The sequence below is a fragment of the Drosophila gunungcola genome (genome assembly GCF_025200985.1).
Source record: "Drosophila gunungcola strain Sukarami chromosome 2R unlocalized genomic scaffold, Dgunungcola_SK_2 000013F, whole genome shotgun sequence".
Lineage (NCBI taxonomy): Eukaryota > Metazoa > Arthropoda > Insecta > Diptera > Drosophilidae > Drosophila > Drosophila gunungcola.
Genome location: NW_026453171.1, coordinates 1,031,380 through 1,052,485, shown reverse-complemented (window position 1 = coordinate 1,052,485; position 21,106 = coordinate 1,031,380). Strand labels below are relative to the sequence as shown.

At 35.1% G+C, this 21,106-nt stretch overlaps 2 protein-coding genes across 20 annotated transcripts in view; one reads left to right on the top strand and one right to left on the bottom strand.

The window, feature by feature from the left end:
• LOC128256092 (protein hu-li tai shao) overlaps positions 1-5,804 on the bottom strand; it is a 28,030-nt gene extending 22,226 nt beyond the window's left edge. For 6 of the 14 annotated variants that reach the window (XR_008267700.1, XM_052986169.1, XM_052986168.1 and 3 more), the window contains exons 1-2: positions 4,971-5,060; positions 4,546-4,738 (exon numbers count right to left, since the gene is read on the bottom strand). The gene's annotated coding sequence lies outside the window, so the exon portion shown is untranslated. Of the gene's footprint in view, positions 1-4,545; positions 4,739-4,970; positions 5,086-5,715 lie in introns of those variants that run through there. The other 8 variants (XM_052986167.1, XM_052986171.1, XM_052986163.1 and 5 more) reach the window with 7 other exon arrangements.
• A 2,077-nt stretch (positions 5,805-7,881) lies between these two features.
• Positions 7,882-21,106, top strand: part of LOC128256100 (syndecan) — a 96,484-nt gene continuing 83,259 nt past the window's right edge. For 3 of the 6 annotated variants that reach the window (XM_052986187.1, XM_052986184.1, XM_052986183.1), the window contains exon 1: positions 7,882-8,079. In XM_052986187.1, the coding sequence (XP_052842147.1) occupies positions 7,987-8,079 (93 nt within the window). In that variant the 5' untranslated portion in view covers positions 7,882-7,986. The remainder of the gene's footprint in view (positions 8,080-21,106) is intronic. The other 3 variants (XM_052986186.1, XM_052986185.1, XM_052986188.1) reach the window with 3 other exon arrangements.

Below are 21,106 nucleotides of genomic sequence, written 5' to 3'. Positions count from 1 at the left end.
TTTAGTTAGCGCGCGTTAAAATATTTTCGTACTACTCGGTATTTTATATTGCGCTTTGCCCAGACACACACACACACATACAAAAGTACACAGATCGTAGACGCTCCCACTAAACAGAATAAAATAATTTAATTATTTAGGGGGAGGTAAGCTAACTAATATTATTCCGCAAAGGAAAAACACCGCCTAAGAAAAAGTTAGGGACCAACAAATTATTGCAAACAAATTACCGCATAATGAGCTGATATCCATATGTAAAGCTTGTCCGAAAATATTTTAATTTAATTACACCTTTTTCCGATGCGCTCAGGTAATCTTGCACATTTCACTTGCCATGCACAATTGCAGACTGAAATTGGCCAATAAACGCGCTCTAAATGTTTCTGCGTGAAAGCCCAGACACGAAACATTGGTAATGCAATGAAGTCGCTTCTGGTTTTGATTTACAAACTCGGAGGATATAAGCAATTATGTAAGCCGCCTCTTTCGTGTGCTACACAAACGCTTTTTCACCCTCCCCCTTTTTCCTTTTTTTTTTTTTTTTTAATTTTTTTTTTTTTTTTTTGCATTATGAATTCATTTATGCAGCAACACGTTTGCCTTATTGTTGCTCCAGCTCAGCTCTATTGTTATATGACGATGATAATGATGATGGTCTTTTTATAGAGCTTTATTGTTGCCCTCGTGTTTGGCAATGCTTCAATGCAGAGAAGTTGTTTGAAAACCAGATTTTTTATTGACATTTGTGCCCAATAAAGTGGGTTAGCCAGTCATTAGAAGAGGAAAGTTCACCAGGCAAGAGAATTTCCTATTGGAAGTGGCCGTAAGAGCAATTGCAATGCTATTTATTGTATTATTCTCAGGTTTTCACGTTTGCAAGCCGCAGAGCTAAATTACATTTAATTCCATAGTATTTACATTAATTACAACAAATTGTAGCAATTTGAAGCGATGAAAAAAAAGAACGAAACAAAAACTGGTTCCCATTTCCCACGCCCGCACAACGGGAGAGAACCAAATTAGCCTAAGTTCCAGCTTAAAATTTAGTTCAGTCAGAACAGACCGCTATAATAACAGGCTTTCAATCACTTTCAGATGAAACAGAGGGGTACATATATACTTGTACATATAAAGAGAAAGAGAGAAGTAAAACAAACCCAAAGAGAAGATACAATTCAATTGAAGTTCAAGCGCAACAGAATAAATGCAAGCAAGAAATGTTAAAGAAGGCAAGAAATGCAGACACACATCTACATCAACATCATCGCCGCTGCCTTCCCATCTTTATAGAAATTTTCTACATTTTTCTCTCCTTCGCTCCCCAACATTTTTGGTATAATTAGCCACACTGTTTTCCTTTCCTTCTGCGGGTTCCGAGCTTTAAAAGCGGCAACAACAACAGATAGCAGTGACAACCACATTCACGGTGACTGCACTTCACAATTTATGCTCTTGTTATCTGGCTATCAAAAACTTTTTTTCAAAATACAAAAACCTAGAAAATTTATTAACTATTGCCTTTTGCATATAATACTTGATTTAATTTTGAAAAAATTTGCTGCAAATTTTAATGCAAAACAAGTGTTAAAAAAAACAGTAAAAAAAATGAAAATCCATATAAAGGGTGTTAAAAGCTCCGACTTGCAGTCAACTCTTTTTTCTTATTTTCTTCCAAGATTTATGTTGTGTTGCAGCAGCATTTTGTTGTTGGCTGATGCGGTTGTGCTTCTTCTGCAACTGTACATTTGTTATTGCTTGTCCATCCCTGTCTCTATCTATCTCTTTTGCCTGGTTTATTGTTGTTCTTGCTGTTTTATTGATGAGCTGCAGTTGTTTAGCCAGCAGCAACATCTCTCTTTTTTTAATCTCGCTTATGTGTCTCTGTTTTGAAGCTTGGCACGTACGCCTCTTTTATTTATTTATGTGTGGGTCTCTGGCTGTCTCTCTCCCTTTCTTTACCCGTCTCACTCTGTTGCATCTTCACGTCCATTTGCTTCGGGGCAGAAACAGAGTACTTTTTTTGTATTTGCTTTTTAGGGAGCCATAAATTTAAAACAGTTGCCCTGGGACAAATTTGTTTTTGGTCTTAGCCAGGGTTGTCAGGTTTGTATCGTAAGGAAACCCTCAGCTCTATTAATCAAAATTATGCAGTTAATCCTCCTTAACATTTTTAATTAATTAATCACCAGTGATGTGACGTCAGTGGGACTTTTTGATAAGCATTACGCTTGAGTAAACAATTTTCAATTCCCAATCAAAAGTCATTAAGTCTCGTTGGGCCCTCAAATGCATTTGCATTGATGGACACGCCTCAATAAAGGTTAGAAAGTTGAAAATTTCGTCTACTTGAAGCGCATTTCTTATCTCTTTTTTTCAAATGGTTTTAGGGTCCGACACAGTTTTGAATTTCCGTCTCATTTCCATACAAACATTTGTATGTTTTGGTAAGGCACCTCAACAATTGTTTGTTTACAGTTTTAACTATGCATTTCCTCCCGTCAGAATGAGGCAACACAGACAAAAAAAATAGTTCAAACGCATTTAATATATTTAGTATAAAAACGTGATCTGAATCTGTCTTTGGTACTAATTCCCTATTAATTTTAATACTTTGTTAGGTTAATAAATATTGTTTCGATATTTAAAAATTAAATTTACAGGTGGGATTTTGGGTTTTAATATTTTAACGTAACAAATAAAAGTTCTAGAGCTTATAATAGCGTAAAATCAAAGGAATCAAGTCCAATTTTATTTTTGTGCATACAGTGAGATATTCGCTGCCACACACTCACACACTCTAATTTGCCACTTGTATAATTTATAGCGGAAATAACGGTTTTTGTCCTTATTTTTGTTTTGCTCTTTTACACTCACTTTCTGGTCTTTTCAATATGAGTAATGGAAGTTCAATTTAATTTCAACGTGTATAGATACAAGTAATGCCTTAACGATTTTTGTGAATTCTCGCTATGCAAGTTGTGGTGAGCAAAAAAAAAACCAATTGAAACCCTCAACGAACGAGTCACGTCTAATTTGCGATTTGAAAACGTACAACAGACCAAGAGGAACAAATGAAAAAACACGGGCAAGTGGAAGTGATAAGGGGTGATAAAGGGGGAGGCAGCATAAAGCATTGAATTATAAAGTGTGTGTCCGTGTGTGTATGAGCGAATTCGAATTAGCAACAAAAGCCAGCAAACAAAAAGAGCAATTTTCATTTTTTTTTTATAAGCATTGTGTGCGAAATGACGTCATGTATCCCACAAAAGGTAGCTGAAGCAATGGAATGCTAAATTTTGATATCATGAGCAGGAAATAGTAGAAATTAAATGTCGGTTAGAAAGCTACTAGCAATGTAAACATTCAATCCTTAAAATGTATAGATGTGTGTACCCTCTTTACAGGTACTTGTATCGGAACAGCAATCTAACCAGAAAACGTAACAAGAGCGAAGGTTCTGATAAGATTGCCCCAGAACAGAAATACAGTCCAACTTGTGTTTCTTGCACTATTTTTATATTTTATTCTTCCCATTAATATTATATTTACCACAAGTCACTTTTTTTTAGATTATTTGTTTAATGTTTAATTATTTTAAGGCTAGAATTGTGTGGAAATGGAACAAATTAGTATCAAACAAGTATCATTGTCCGGATACTTACAAAAATAATAAAACCAACTGCAAGAATTCTCTTTGCGAACTATAAAATCAGGTCTGCAGGCATTGGGTTGCACTGACAAATGGCATAAACAAGTTTTCAATATTTACAAATCTGTTTATCACTTGTTGCTTCTTTTCGCTATTTACTTTGCTGAAAGACTGAAAGAGACCGAGGAGGAAAAGTGGGTCACGAAACTTGCCAACAGATGCGCGCCAGCAGGCGATTTGTTTTTTTTTTTGGCGACAAGGCGGCAGCCAAGTGCATTAGACACACTCCCAAGATTCGCGAGTGGCAAAAAGTTGTCGTAAAAAAAAAACACAACATTTTATAAAATCGGCGGCGAAAATCGCAAAGCCGTGTGACGTCCAGATGTATTTATATTTTTTATAATCTGACAAGCGCATAGAAAGTCGAAGGGAGAAAGAAGCGTGAATCATAAGGAAAGGAAAAGCACACGAACATACAATCACACCCACCCGAAAAGAGAGAGAAGAAAAGTGGCTAGAACATTAAGCTCAAGCATGGGCGGAATGAGAGTGGCAACTAGGAATGGTATCCCCAAAAAACATAAACCTAAATAAAAAAACGCGTTTTATTTTTCATAATGTCTAAACTAAAAAATAAAAAATTCCCGAAAATCTACACAAGATCCGCCCCAGTGCTAAAAGCAACAAAATAGACACACTCTCACACACACCGAGTTGCGTGTGCTTGACCAAACCCAAAAAACAAAAACAACACCTATTAGAAAAGCACAAAAGATGGCGTCACCGGGCAATTGCGGCTCATCATTATAACAATAAAAGCGAATGCAGGGCACTAGTGGATCATCAATATTAAGCGGGATTATTTAACATTTTTTGTGAATTATGGGGACACTCACCGGTATTTTTCGTATTCTTCGTAAATCGTCGATCCTCCAGTGAGCACAAACACAGGCACAGGTAACAAATACAACGGTCACAGTCACTGTAAGTTAGAGGAGGAACGCACGCGTTTTTTGTATGTACTCTCGCTCTCGCACCTCGGTTTTCGGCTGCTATTTTGAACAAACACACATAGGCCACAGAGAGAGACTAACGAAAAGGGGGAGGGAAAGGGGAGAAAATTAAAAAATTTTACTTTTAATCGTCTTGAATAAAATGTGATTATTATAATTTTTGTAGTTTTTTGGGCTTCTTTCACTACACCAAATAACTGTAAATATTATTTTAAAGATGGCCGCTGCTAACGGCACTTTGCACTGTTAACTCTTTTAAAGAATGCACCGCGCACCGCTGCAAATAAATAAATATTTGAATTGCCTACGAGAACTTAATCCAAAAACGTACGGACACGTCCGACGACCAGAGCACGAATGAAGCGCAAAAGAGAACGGCACAAGAGAATCGAACTGGAAGGCGAGCGAACAGTGTTGGGTAACGCCGAGAGGAGACGTTAAAAACCATTTCGACTTGAGCAACTCCCAGACATACTGGCTTCCAAATCGGGGTTAACTAAATTTGGTAAACAATCAAAAGTATCCGTTTGCGGTCCCAATTTGTCAGATTGCGCAAAAAATTCAGGAGTTTTGAAAAGAGAGAGCGAGAGAGAGAGGTACATCATCCTGCAACGCCCAAATATACGCGCTTTAGTGTGTGTGTGTGTGCGAAAGAGAGAGTGTGTGGGGAGGAACGAATTGTTGGAGCAAAGCGTCGGGGAAAAGATAGCGGTGCAAGTCCTTTTCGCCACTTTCTGACCACAAGAAACGCCTCTTTCGGCTGTCTCGCCGCACTTTTAGGTATTCTTCGCACAAAAACTATGTCAATTAAGCCGCACACGTCGATTATGTCATATTATTTATACAAATATACGTTCACACACAAGCGCCGCGTCATATACACACATTCGTCTCTGCGCGTGTGTGTATTAACGGCGTCCCATCACCGGCAATGCCGTGAAAAAATCGATGGGCACTCGGCGGCTTCGTTTGCGGGTTTATTCAGATTTCCTTCATTCAATACTATCACTATTTTTAAACACTAACTAACTGGTTAACAAAACCACTGCTTACAATTTGTAAATGCTGAATTCACGAAATTTCGCCCGCGTGATGTATTTCGTTTTCGATATTCGCTTCGAGTGTGACCGTGCCGTGAACCCAGAAATATACTTAAGCAAAAATCATTAAAAATACTACAGCTCAGGCGCAATCCGTTGAGATCTATCCGAGACTTAAACCGTTTGGCTGGTCCTATTTTTGAGATTAAGGCCTCGTCACACATTCGCTTAAAAAGTTGATGGTTAAAAAAATGATGCGGAAAGTTTAACTACAGTGCCTTACCTACAAAGAAAACAATAAATTAATTAAAATACTTTATAAACTAACTTAATGCATTGTTAAATAATTTTTTTTAAATCAATGTGGACAACGTGGACTCACTGGAATTTGAGTTATTTCAATATTTTTGAATAAGATCTGTCTTAAAAAGAAAGGTCTCTCAAATAAATTTATATGCCGAATATATTTTTTAATAATTGAAAATAAGATTTATTTAATTGATGTATTTTTTAATATTTTTTAAAAACTAATAACGAAAAAATTACAAAAATGAAGACCAAAGCTATTGGGGGTTTTCTTTTTTTTACAAGACCGTTGTATTGTATCTACAAAATCCAATGGTGACATTATGATATGACTTTTTAGAAATATTCTAATAAATTTTTTTGTATAAATAATTAAAACATTATAGTTATGTTTTATTGAAATATTCTGATAAATTTTTCTGTATAAATAATGCAAATTACAGAAGTGCAACAATTTCCAAATTGGAGATGCACACTAATTTTTGTTTTAATAATGATAATAGTATCTTGCTAGCTTTGTTAAAGTCCCACCTTTGAGTAGAAACAACAAAAGGAGTTAATATTTACCACAGATACGATCGTAAAATAAGCACTCAACTGGAGATATGGATGTAGTAGGATTTCATCAATACTCTTATATTTATAATAATTTGAGTTTTATGTTAAATTTATGCCATAAAAATAATAAGTAAATTTGTATGTTATAACTCGAAGATTTTTCTCAATTTAAAACCGAAATTACTGCATTCTCAATATTTATATATTCTTGAATTCGAAAACTAGTCTTATGGAAATTCGACAGTAACTATGGGTAACAGCAATGTTAAGATTCATATTTTTACTAACAGTGGCGCGTTGTGCAGCAAAAAATACATAAACAAAACAAGTGTTGGTTAAGGAAAGAAGTGCGCTTCTCTGGTGTGACCGCGGCTGCGCGCAAATACCATTTAAATTAAAATATACTGACAGATGAAATTTTTGTTCGATATATATCGATTCACCATATCGATATATGTATATACACCTTAATTTCCAGCTCTACCAAAAATCATTCGAAAAATTTGTACGGTAATGAGTGGGCACGTCCGGATTTTTGAGCGATTTCGTGTATTTTTGGTCGCCACTCGAGTGTAAAGATATTTGTACAAATCAAATCAAACCGCGAGTGCAAATTTTGTAAATACCTAAAAAAGAAAAGGTGCGCAAAAAACGGAAAAATAATGCAACGAAAATAAACACAGCAAAACAACAGGCCGAAAGATACGAAAAGAAGACGCAGGCGAAGCAGAAGAGAAAAAGACACATAAAGAAGCCGCCAAGCGGCATGAGTGGGAAAGAGAGGGCTGAGGAGACAGAGAGCGAATAGTGTGGTTGTAGTGGTGGGCGGTCGTGTATTTTTTTCGTTGAAAAATCACTGAATTTTAGGGGAAATATACAAAAACAGAAGAAAACAAAGTGTTTAAAAGCAACTTTTGATGCATTTGATTTAAATATAGAAATAAATTGTAAATAATCGTATATAAAAAATAAAACACCCACACACAGAAGTTGCGCTTTTGTCTCTTCTTTTTTTAGTGTCATTCTCTCTGCGTAAACGTTTTGTTTATTACCCCCGCTCTTCTATTTCCTTTCTTTGATTTAGCCGCGCGCGCATACGATAAATTGTTGTTAATTTTACAGTGTGTAATGTTTAATTAATTCCCTGTCTCTCTATCTTTATCTCTTTTGTTTTGAAATTTAATTGATAACGCCTCGGAAATAGTGTCTAGCAAATAAATAATCTCAATAACGCATGTGTGCATTTTAACAGCATTTTTCTAGTGTCAAACCAGTTTGAAAAGTTCGAAAATATATATATAAATATATATAAAAGTATATGTGCTGTCGCCAGTTCTAATCGTTAAATCAATAAACAAAACTGGAAGTCATTAGCTGAAATCACAAGAATCAGGAACGACAGAAAAAATCAACTGGAAAAATGAAACCTAAGCAGAAGATTTCCGTAGAGCCGCTCTTGATCATCGCCCTGCTCCTCGGAATTTTAGTGGCCGCCACCCACGCTCAAGATCAGGTAAGACCTCTGGAAAAAACACAGTTCGTTGGAAAAACTCGGATTTTAAATGATTAATATTTTTCTAAAACATAGTCGGTTAATTTTTATCAAAAGTTAATGGGACACAGACAACAAATAAAAAAAAATCTTTTTTTGTAAAAAAAAGCAGAACATGGAATAAACACAAAATATTAAATACGTGCGGTTTACAAGTTAAGATTTAATTACATAGATTTTTGGGTAAAGCTCAAGTAATAAGTTTATTCTGTGTTCTGTTTATAGAAAATACAAATGTTTATCTTAAAAATGTTAAATTAAAATAATAATCTTAAAAAAATTTAAAATGATTATTTACCAAACATAAAAATAGTATAGTCATTGAAATGCACCATTGAAAATGATATCACGATTAAGTTAGTTTCATGTTAATTCATTGCCAAGTTTGATACAAAAATCTTTGCCATCATTTTGTAGATGAACAAACATGTTTAGAAATTGGCAACTAAGAGTATCTTCAACTGAGTTGCAAAGTATCCAATTGACCCTTTCATGAGGCATAATTGTTCAGCCTCTTCTCCTTTTAATTTTCCAATTTAATGGAGGCAGATTCAATCTACCTTTACCCAATATTCCCACCTTGAGGGCTTTTCCTACACTTAAGTTGTTTTTGCGGTTTGTGGTTGTCCATGTTGCTGTTGCACTTATTATGCAAAATTCGGCAACCGGGAGGCCAAAGATATACAGAGAGATATGTTGGATATGTTGGGCAGCCATGAAATCTCCAAGGCATTGCACTGGATGCAATTTGTGGCTGCAGATAATGAAGAGGAGAGGAGGCCTTCATGTCTCGACGAGTAGGCTGGCTCCAGCCGTCTCTGCTGCTCCTTCTGTTCTTGTAGAAAAGACATTAAAAACGTCTGCATTGCGAACGCATAAATATGGCAGCGAACTAAACGCACACACACCAGCACTCTGAAATAGACGAGCCTGCTGCGGTCTGGTCAAATAAGGCTGCAAATCTGAAATTGGTCATCGGGTCCAACTCGGATCGATGTTGTCGGTCGTTATCCATTAGCGGTGAGAGATGAGTGCCGCCAGAGAAACAGATACACTACGTTCATATAGAGAGAATGCGGTTCGGAGCTATAGAGATGATTCAATTTCCGACGAATTCCTTTCCTTTACACATGCTTTCGTTAATCACCTGCCGAATGAGTTCATTTAGTGCTTGAAAATTGTTTACAGATAAATCAGAAAATCACCTCTTCAGACTACTTTAAAAGAAATTACCACTTCTAAGAAAATTGTTTTCGAAATCAATTTTAAATCATATAACCATCAAATGTTGCGAACCACAAATTTATATATAATATAAATATCGTATTTAGTAATAAGATTCGCACCTCTCTCTGGATATGATCTGAGGACTACAAAACCTTCATTTTAATAATGATAATATTCATCAGAAACTACTTTAATGTCTTTTATAAAGTTGATTTTATAACAGTTGATTATCAAGTTTGATTTAGCTATTAAACTTTGATTAATAATTATCTACATTAGTTTTCTTTTATACATTATCTAGTTTTCCTTAACAGTATCATTTACTAAGGTCAATTTAGTCAATGAGAAATAATTGCCAATATGTTGCAAAGGCCTAAAATTATCGGCTATCATAGCTTAACGCACAGAAAGTTACTTAAGGCTGAAAAACATATTGTTTTTTTTTTAAATTTCTTTAAAGAGTTTACAGTTGCATTTACAGAAGCTCATCACTGTTAGCGCGTCTGGTTTTGGGCCTGGGTTCTGGGCCAGTTTTTGATACAACTTCTGCTTCTGTCAGGATGATCTTTGCCATCGATGGTAGCAAACAAAAGCATCCGGCTGTTGCCAATTTCGATGGCTGTGTTTGCCTCTTTCTCTGTTTATTTGTTTGTTTGTTCGTTCGTTTCTGGTATTTTGTTTGCTTTTATTGGTGTGTGACTTATTGGCCCGAAAAATTTCTACTCACACTACAGCTCTCACACATAAATAGTGCGATGGCCTTTTGCCCCTTCACAAACCCCCCTCCCCCCCAAACACCCAGTAATCTTGTTTTTGCCATTCCGTCCATCTTGTGTCCTGTTTTTGGTGTTTGTCACTTGTTTTTGCCAAAATTGGCATTCGTGGTTATCCCCCCCCCTTGGCTCCTTCGTAACTTCATCTCTTCTCCTGCAGCCAAAAACATTTTGAGAACGTGCTCGGAAAAGTGATGAGTTGCACGGAAGGAGATGGATATAGATTGAGCGAAAGAGAGGGTTTAATGTTTGTGAAAGTTGCAAGTGCCACACTATTCGTTTTACATTTCCTCCCTAGGTCATTTACAAATTATTCCCCTTACTAGCATTAATTCTTCATAAAACATTTTAGATTGCTGTTGTACTTTTTTGTTTCAGGTTTGAAACGAGGACCTTCGGCATGATCTTTTAGAAAATTTGCCCCTATAAAATCGTAAAGATATTCTAAGTTTCTTAAGTACGGTTTATTGACACTTTTTAAGGAAAATCTTTCATTTTCAGAACAATAATCAAAATATTTGCCATTTTGGTCGTAAACTAATGATGTATAAAGTTCTTATAATAAATGAAATTCCAAGAACTTTAATTGTATTCAATTTTTTCTAATGAAGCAAAGATTGAGTGAGGGAATGAGTCCTCGCTGGTAAAAGGTGTCAAACCCTATATGCCACGCCTCTTTTAATATTGCTGCACTCCTTCCACCCCCTACATCTCTCCCTTCTTTCTTCTCCCTCCCTCTTGTTTGCTCGCCTGCTGGTTGTGTTTATTTTCCTAATTTCTTGGAACATCGATTCACTTCCAGACGGCGACAGACAGCGATAAGGTTCCGATATTGGGTTTTCCTTTCGATCGATTCTTTGGTTTTAGCTACCTAAACAATATTCTATTCCTTGAATTGGGAATCATATTCCAATTTATGGCTACTGCGAATGGCAAGGAAATTTGAATAAAATGATTTGATGTTTTTATTGATTTAAGTTGCAGATTTGAGCGTAAAGGGGCGATTCAAATAAACTATTCGTGCAATTGCATTTCCTTTTAGGGTAATTAATTTAAATTAAATTTATTCAGTACAATATTTTTTTTTCCAAATACTTGTTTTTAGTTTTAAAACATTTTATAAAAATTTATTTTTTAATTGCACTTTGTTTTCTTCAACCATTCGCATTCTTTTAAGCCAATCCCATTGACATAATGCTACACAATGAGTTTTATTAAGATTTGTTCTATTAATTAGGTTTCCATACACATTTCAGGTTTCATCTCCTCCGCTTATTCATTTCATTCAATCTCTCTTTGTAGCCTTGCCCATATGCTCATTATCTGCTCCTCTCACTTCTCCCTATTTCCGCCATATGCGGCTTACATTGTTTTCAATTATTTTTCACGTGTGTCTCTTTTCATTTGCCTTTGCATCAGTATTAATATATTATGTTGTTCTTGCTGTTGTTATGCACTTGCTCTCTCTGCTTCTTATTCTCCCCCTCCTCCATCATTTTTGCCTTTTGTCTGGTCGCACCTTTTATGAATTTTACTTACACAAAAAAAAAGTAACTGAAGTCGATGTCTTATTACCCTAGACGAAAATGTGATAACAGTCAAGGAAAAGCATGGCACACTTGATATTATAGAACGCGTTATATCTTTTCAAAGATTAAATACTTTAAATTTAAAAAACAAGCAAAGTCTTGTTCGGTACTTTAAACTATTTATTCTTTCCATACAATTATTAATATATAAAATTAAAAAAAAAAACGGAAATATAATTGCTATCCAATTTATCGTAAATAACTAAATTAACGGTGTTTTAAAAATTAAATAAAACAAGCACAACCACACCCTGTAAATTTAGTGGCTTTTTCTGGTTATTTTTTGGCGACTTTTTCTTAAATGGCGACTTGGGAAAAATGTTAAATGTTATCATACAATTTTTGCTATTTTCTATATATTTTTTTATGTTACACGATTACACACACAAAAACGCAGGGAGTCACAGATGCGACAGATTAATTGCGGTAATCTAAGTTCAATTGAAAATCCCCACAAATAATCTGCGTCATTTGCTAATTAAGCCAGTGCAAACAAGATCAAGAGCAAGAGAGGTTGAAAAAACAGAGTGAAAGAGCTGGCGGAGGGCAAACTTCGCTAAACACGTGTACTTATTCTGAAAGATACATACATACATATGTACATATAAAAACATTTTTATAAATTACTGCATATTTTCATTTGCACCTGACAAATAGTAAAATACAAATAAAATAATCGCAGGCTTACCGCTAATAAATCATATGCCAAAACATTTGCTTCATAATTGAGTGTAAGAGCAAGAACAGAGAAAAACCAAAGAGAGTCAACAAATGAGACAAGCATAAAGAGAGAAAAAGAGAGGGCATTGTAAATTGTAAATGAAGCGAACGAAGCGAAGAAGAAGCATAAACCAGCAAAAAAATGTTTGTGCGCTGGCGGCATGTAAATGCATGTGTGTGTTTGTGTGTAGGAGCAGACAACTTTGGAGAAAAAGAAGAGGCAGAGTTCGAAACTCCGGCAGAGAAGTTTGCTCTACACTGGGCAACAAAAGGGGGGATTTTCGGGTGTAAGAGGTCTTATCTTATCTCGGGATATTATGAGTAATTGTCTGGGGAATTCGGTTAAGCGTCAACTGTTGTCAAACTTTCATCAGATTGTAAATATTTCAGCAGTTGTATTTCTGTAAACATGTATTAAGAAAACGGGAAGATTTTTTTTTGAACAAGATATGTATGTTAATGTATTAAGTAGTTATTTTCAATGGAAGCTTTTTAAAATAAGCTATTTCTAAAACACAAACATTTTGAGAACTGCTAATTTTTTTCATTTACATTCCAAATTTAAGAAATATACATATGTTTATTATTATTAAAGAACAAGGAGGTTTTACAAATTTGCGATGCTCTTTTGTGTTAGTAAAAACTATGTATAGTATACAGGTTAAATGTACAGCTTAATATACTAACAAGAAGAGACTTAGCAAACATTGGGCTACTCTCAATTCGTGTGCACACTCCGATAATTGTTCTTGATTGTAGTTTATGTAGGCATATGGGTTTTAGACAGATTAAGGAGGGTGACTGATGGGTCCCTTAGTTACAAGTATTATTCGGTGGGACTTTTATCCCGAAACGGACCCCCTGTAGGACAGTGTTTCGGGTGGGACGCTCGCGACCTCGTCTTGAGTCTTTTGGGCTGGGTCTTTAGTCTCTGTGTCTCGGTTTCCGTCTCTTTGGGCCCGTATAATTTCTAGATTTCAGTTTCTGCTCAGGCGGCTTGTGCATTTGCGTGTGTGTGTGCCTGCTGAGGTAAACAGCGCCAACACACAAACACTGTCTCATAAATAAATACGTACATACATACATACATAGGCCGGCAGCGTCGCGACCCAAAGACAGACAAACAAAAACAACAACCGCCCCCTGTTTGCGGGAGAAAGAGGGGGCGATTGAGAGACAGAAAGAGACGGGTAGAGTAAGGCAATGTCAATAAACATGCGTTGTTGCCGCTTTTCATTGTTATTGTTGTTGTTGTTGTTTCATATGTTCGACTTGGTCTTGTTTCATTTTGCGGTTTACTGACGGACAAGTTGTGTTTGTGTGTGCGATGAATTCTTCTTCTTGCTCCTCCATCTACTCCCACTCTCTGCCCAACTCTTCCTCTTGGTCCCCTCCCCCTCCCACACAACTCTTCCGCTCTAATGTGCATTTGTGTGCGCTTTTTTTTATTGGATTTACAATTTTGTTTTCATTTTTATTGGCATCTTCGTGTGTCCCACTGTCGCTGATTTAGTTGCTTGCCTCTTCCTTTTTGCCCTCCTGTCTTTTGTACTGTTGCTTAAAGGTATTACGATTTTGGGTTCAATTACCCAATCCTTATACCAAAAAAAAAAACACTAATATTTAAATTTTGTACGTTATTCATTCACAAATAGCAAAACACAGTCTTGTATAAACGAACGTCGATACTACAATAGATAAAAAATTATTTGTAAGAGACGGGTCAAGAAAATGCCACCACTTATGTTCGCTATGAATCATTAGAGTTAAACTTTTTGTTTTTTATGTACATAAAACTCATAGAATAATTTTATTTGTAATACAATTTTTTACGATCTTTACTGATGTTTTTTTTAGGAATAAGTACTATATTTATTAATCTTTGTATTAAACAAATTAGTGGTCAAATTCCAACCAGGAGTTCAAAATCTATTCTGTTTGAAAATTTTGTTTAAACTGCGAAATATATTTCAGATTGAATGTATGAATCGACTGGCAAGGGTATTTTCAGATGTGATTTCTAAAGATAGATTTCTGTTTTTTTTCTGATGGGGTCACGTGGCGCGCTCTTCGTTCTGATAATTCGCAGTTGATTTGTTTACCCCGTTTTTGTTTATTTGACGCTCCACCCCCTACGGAATTTTTCAGATTTTAATTGCGAAAAATAACATGGGAGACGTGCCAATCTCGATTGCGCCTACTCCCGTACTTTATCCCCACTCCTTTCCCCCTGGTTTTTTGCCATTTCATTTTTCATTGACGCAAATCGCGCGCAAAATATTCTGTTGATTTCTTTAGCATCCTCTCGGATTCTCCTTTTTTCCCTCCACTATGTTTTTGTATATGGCGCGTATTTCCTGTCTGTTTTTTTTGCTGTTGTTATTGTGACATTTCACTGTTGCGTTGTTCAGTTTCTTTTTGGCTTTGCGTTTTTGTGTTTGTTTGCATAGCATTAACACGGAAAAGCCGGCCAGAAAAGTGCTTGAAAAAGAGTTAAGCGCCCCCGCGAAAAAGTCAAATGACAACTGAGCCAAGTTAGTAGCCGCCCCGGCTCCTTCCCTTTCTTGTCTTCCGCCTCTTCACAACTTTTCCTCTGCTCTCCTCTCTTCCGCTTCTTTAACACCCCATTCGCCCACGCGCCTTGCATACTTTCATAATTATGCGTTTTGCGTTGGGCTTTTCCGCTTTTGTTGTTGTTTGTTTGATGTTGTCGATGAGTTTTCAATAGGCTTGTACACATTCCTGACGACTTTTTGTTACTAGTTCCCTTTCGAAAATAAAACTCTCACCTTTCCCGTATTTTATTCCCTTACCATATAAATGAGCTTATAGGAAACTCTTTCACACAATTTCGGTTGGAATTTGTACTGATGTAAATAAAAATTACTGATGTAAATAAAAATTCCAACCGGGTATCGATGGAAGAGATTTCTTTCACTGCATTTTAATTTTGAATAACATTTTCTAAGGATTTTTGAAATTCACATGTTGATTCCTTGAATCTCAGTAACTGGAAACCAATACTTTTAAAACTATTATATTAAATTTTTCGATGTCTTCTAAACTTAAAATACCATACCTGGGCAGCGTGACTTTCTGTTTGCTTTGAGTCGTTGAAGATCATAGGGTATCCAGGCGTTCCAATATACATAGTTTTCCTCTTCGGTTCGGATGTTTGTGGAACAATTTTACAGCATTATTGTGTGTTGTGGAAAGCCCACGCATTGCCCACAAAAACCGACGCAAATTCTTGCACACACACCGCAGCACCATAAACGAGCCATGGAGGAAAGGAAAAGCGGTCATAACAAACACAAATACCGATTTGTTTATACACCCTGGTCATGGAAATATTTCACGAAAATTAATAATTTTTCAAGTGAACTTTATACAAAATTCCAAATTTAAAGCTTTAGTTAGTTTCTTTGGATAATTATCGCTAATTATCTAAAGGGGTTTTGGAATATTTCACAAATGGGTAGCTAGTTTTTGAAAAATTATTTCGCACACTAGCAGCTATAAGTTTAATGATCTTATATTGGGCATCATCTCCTTTCGCTGTAAATCTGTTATTCTGAAAGTTTCAAATTTGATAAGAAAATTATATTATTAAGATTTGTTCTTTGTTCGACAGAATCAATACGACTCTTGGTAAACCCAATGAGAGTGCAAACGATAATCCCCGGGCTAAGGTCACTTTTATTAGTACTCGCCTAGAGATTAGCGCAAATATTTGTCTTGCCAAATTAATATAAGGTTTATTTAATTAAAATGAGATCATTGCTATTTGTACGACAGAATCAATAAATCTGAACTCGTCCCCGTTTTGAAATCGGAGAAAGAAACAAAGAAAAAATATGTATAATCCTTCTACAAACGGGAATTTTTATTTTTTTATTGGGGTACTTTCAGTGTTTTATACTGTTTTTTTTTTATGTTGTAATTGACTTATTTAACCATACTTTATAGATATAGAAATAGATACTTTTGAAAAGGCTTAGAGCTTACTTCCATTCAACTAAATTTAAGCGAAGGCTTCAATATAATATTGACATATAGTGACAGATTTTAGAGACAGTTAATGATTCATCACTTTAAAAAACGTATGAAAAACCTTTTTTATTCCCTTGTTGAGGGTTTCAACTCAAAATAATATAAAATTTAAGACCAATATGACTTATTACCCACATATGTATGTATAATACCCAACTTTGATAAGATTTGTGTTTGTTCTCTGTATTTTGGCTTCGGGCCTGGCTTCCTTTAAATTCTTGGGGATTCCTATCAAAAAGAGCCCCCTAAAGTTTTGTCATAGTCTCAACTGATAGTAGAGCTGGACCTGCCAGCACACACATAGAACATTGAAAGTCAAAACTCATTAAACTCCGAAAAATCTGGAAAGTTGCAGTTGAAGATGCGGCAAATGATTGCAGCTTTTCCAAAAACGTTGAGAAAAAGCCCCTGAACTTCAATCTCTGCCAGCTGCTGTGTTGCCTGCTCTTTGATTTTTGGCTTTTGCAGTTTATTGACACGACTCAAGTTTCAAGTGTTGAGATGACGGCAAATGGTTCGCCATTCGAGTCATTGAACAGAAACAAAAGAACACAGCAATAATAACAAGCTTTAAAGGGAGGGAAGGGTTTCAACATATTTAAACAAAACATTTTTAATCTACAATGTTTTGAGGTTTTTTGTCTAGATTACAAGTGAACTGGAGTTAAACTGTCGATTTTCAAATTATAGAAAACATTAAATCGATTTTCTAATGAATGCTATTTCTGGAGTAAATATCTTTGCAGTACATATTACTGATATAATAAGTAAAATAATGTTCAAGTGTAATAAAAGTCTATTTTAATTAGTATGTGAAAACTATATTGTAAGCTAATTAAACAAAATTTTTGTTTAAATTAATTTAAATGCATTTTAATAATAATCTATAAATATGCCAAAATTTATTTGCATTCCAATTACAATGTGAATAACCATAAAAAATTATTCATTCATTTGCCAAGTTTTTTTTATAGAACAACATTTTTAATACAGACTTCCTTTCTCTATATATTCTGCCTTTTCAATTGCAAATATTTGTTACTGCCCGCACTATATATTTAAAAAATGTTTCATTAATATTATAATATAATATACACTTATTTTACTTTTGGCCAAACCCCACTAATTTAGCGCCGATTTTCTAAATATTTTATGGCACTGTTTCTGTGGCCTATTTTACGCATTTAAATGTTAGAAAATCTGTTGAAAAACTACATGCATAATTTATGACTTTGACTTTTGGCCGCTGGTTTTGTTGGTAAATTTTAGTTGTTTTGCCCTCGACATTGACGCTTTAATTGTTATCAGCGTATGGGCAACGAAAATATCAGCAGTGTACGGGCCATTAAATTATGCTTATTTGTCATATTTTAATTTAAGTATAATCGCATTTGTTTAGCTGCTTTCTCTGCCTCTTCCGTTTGGGTTCTCTTTATTCGCCACGGTTTTTATCGATTGTGTCACGTATATTGCAAAAGTTGGCATTTGGGTCTCGTCTCTCCTATTGCTGCTGACTCACAAAAACCGATCGCAGTTGGGAAATCGACAATCTCTCTGGCATTGGTTGCACATCCAGTGCCCAACGATAGATCAGTGAGTTGGGCATGGTAGAAATATGACTAATCCGTTGAGAACTCAGCAAATCAATTGTTCATTTACTTGGAACTCGGAAATGCTGCTGAGATTGCATAGATTTTGTATGCTTGGCAAGATTCTTAGGCTGTGCAAAAGCTTAGCAAAAAGATTCGAAAATTCTTAGATTTTATAAAATTAAATAGTAGATAGATACAAAAGAAAATGTATTTGAAATTTGTATGTCTCATTTTTAAATGAAAGATATTTATAGTTACTAAATAACGGAAATTTTTATAATCATTATTCATTCTATATCATTTAACCTTGAACTTTATGCGTAAACTTAAAGACTAAAGTGAAATTCTGCTTCTCAGTCCGTTTTTCAGATATTGAGCATTTTAAAATCACTCGAAAGAGGATGATTATTATTTAAAGTACTTTTTCTTAGAAATCATTGTTGTCTTTTATTTGCGTTTCTTTCTGCTTTTCTTGTTTTGGTTTGGATTAACTATAAATAGCTTTTAGGTAGTATTCTGGAAATAAGCAAAATTAAAATTCTTTTTAATAATGTTGTAGAATTTTTTGTATTGTTGGTATTGACTTGGTCGATCAATTTTTGTACCCTCATTATTTACAATGGCTGGCGCCAACCGCTTAAAGCGAATTTACGTTTTCATTTACGCCTCAAATGAGAGCACAAACACAAAATCTGTTTTCTTATTTTTTCTTGCGGGAGTTTACTCGCTTTGAATTTTTTCGCTGGCTGCTTGGCCAAGAAGAGTTGTTGGTAGTAAGTGGGTGGCGAATGGTTGGATGGGTGGGTGGTGAGGTAGAGTCGCTGGCGTTTGGTATTTTGCTTTGGCTTTGCCACACGATGAGTTGCGTGGATCGCGTTAGCTTCCTATACCGTGTTCCCCTACTTTTCATCTTCCTACACGGAGAGAAAAAACAGATTCAAATAACTCACGACTTTAACGAATATATATATTATATTAAATAAGTTTAAGAAATTATATAATATTCTTAAATCAACATAATTAATTATTTTACCTTTGGAATATAAAAAAAAGCCGAATGAATTTCACAACTTAAAGCTTCTGTTTTAATCTGTTTTCATTCGGCAAAATTTTTTTTAGCACTAAGAAAAAATAAGAAATAAAAGGAGTTACTTATGAAAATTTCGCATTTCAACCTAAAATGTAACTTTTTGCTATGTGTATTGGTCCCTTTGGAAAGCCTGCGGCGTTTTTTTTTGCCTGCCTTTTCAACCCGCCTGCTGTTTCATATGCAAATACTCGTAATATTTTTCAAATGTTGTTTGCTCTGGCCCTGGCTCCCACAATTTTTCTCATTCTTTTTCCTTTTTTTTTCTGCTGAGCACCCTGCTAGGGCTGCCTTTTCACATTTTTCAATTTTCCACGTTCGCTTTGTTGTCGCTGCTGATAGTCGGTGTGTGTATATCCCTATATAGCGTGTATTTGCAGTGTTGCTAACATTTTCATTACTTTTTTTTTTTTTGCATATTTTTTTTTCTTTCCAACAACCAACAATTCTCACTTTGCAGCAGCTGTGCGGCAGGCCAAACCAAAAGGAAGTTGTCCAATGCTGGCCAAGAGAGGAGCAAAATGTTTGCATTTCAAATTACCCATGGGCAAATGACTGTTGACTGATTTTTTTTTTTTTTACCTTTTGTTGCTACTTGACTTCCGATGGGGCTGAAAAAAAAGGAAGAACCATCAGCAGTTTTCCATTTGACGCACTTGAACTTAAATTGATTTGATATTTCTCAAAATTAATCAACTAACTGTATGGGAAAACTCACACAGACATGTTGCTTGCCGCAAATAAATTACTCTGTTGCCTTGTTTTTATCTCTGGCTTGGAACACCCTTACTGAGAGTGTTTTAGCTAATACAATCTTAGCTAAACTTGACCACTTTAAGTATACTTTGTTAAGCCCTAATCCTATGATTTATGATTGCGATGGAACTTGCTTTATTTAAAAGCATGTATTAAATTCTGAATTTGCCAAAATGTAGTTTCATTTTAAATCTTTACACAGCAAAATGCGAGTATTTATATTATTTTATTTAAGTTTTACGTATTATGTATAAGTATAAATATAGATTTAACTGATTGTTGCTGGGTAGATATTTGTGGCTTTAGTATAAATTATATAAGTTATTTTAACTTGATTTTGAAAAGTTGATTTCAAATTGAATTTCAAATAATTTAGTTTTAAAGAGTATTTTTTTCCAGCATCGGTCAGGACCACTATAATTTATGCAAATTTTTCATCAGCTCTATCTCTCGTTGTTTTTTTATCTAAGGTTTACGGAAGTTCCAGAACCGCAAAGTATGCAAACATAAGCCAAAAGTATGTGTATGTGTGGGTGTGTAAGGGAGTGAGAAAAACATATAGAGAGAGAGACAGATGTACTCACATTTGTTATGCACTTTGAAAGGAAAGAACATTCCGTGTTGTTTTTGTTTTGGTGCCTGAATAAATTTAAATTCGTAATTAGTTGGAGAGTAAATGGGATTTAAGGTTTTTTCTCGTGTTGTTTCGTTTTTCACCGAGCAGGCTAAACATGTAATAAATCTGCATTTTGTATACTTAGATCCGGGTGTGATCCAAATCTGACGGAATGAGCTACGAAAACAATGAACAGGGTGGTCAGGCATTAGTGGGAGATGTAAAACGTGAAATGGGGTACCTGCAATCAATCAAGCTGCCCAAGTGGCCCAGATATCCGAATTTAGTGGCTGAAATAACAATTGAAAGGCTGATTGGAAATCGGGATTTGCTTTATATTCACTTTGTTGACAGCTGGAGAGGGAAATTTGAGGGGCCAGCAAATTTAAAGAAAAGTTTTTCTTGGATTTGAGTTAAAATTCTTTCAGTGGTCATAAATTGATTTTGTCTCTTTTAATCTACATTTTGGTAAAAGTGTTTATTTTTACGTTGATAATTATTATTAATTAAATAAGTCAATTTATTGCAATGAAAGTCAATATATTGATTGATTGCTGATTTATTTTTATGATCCC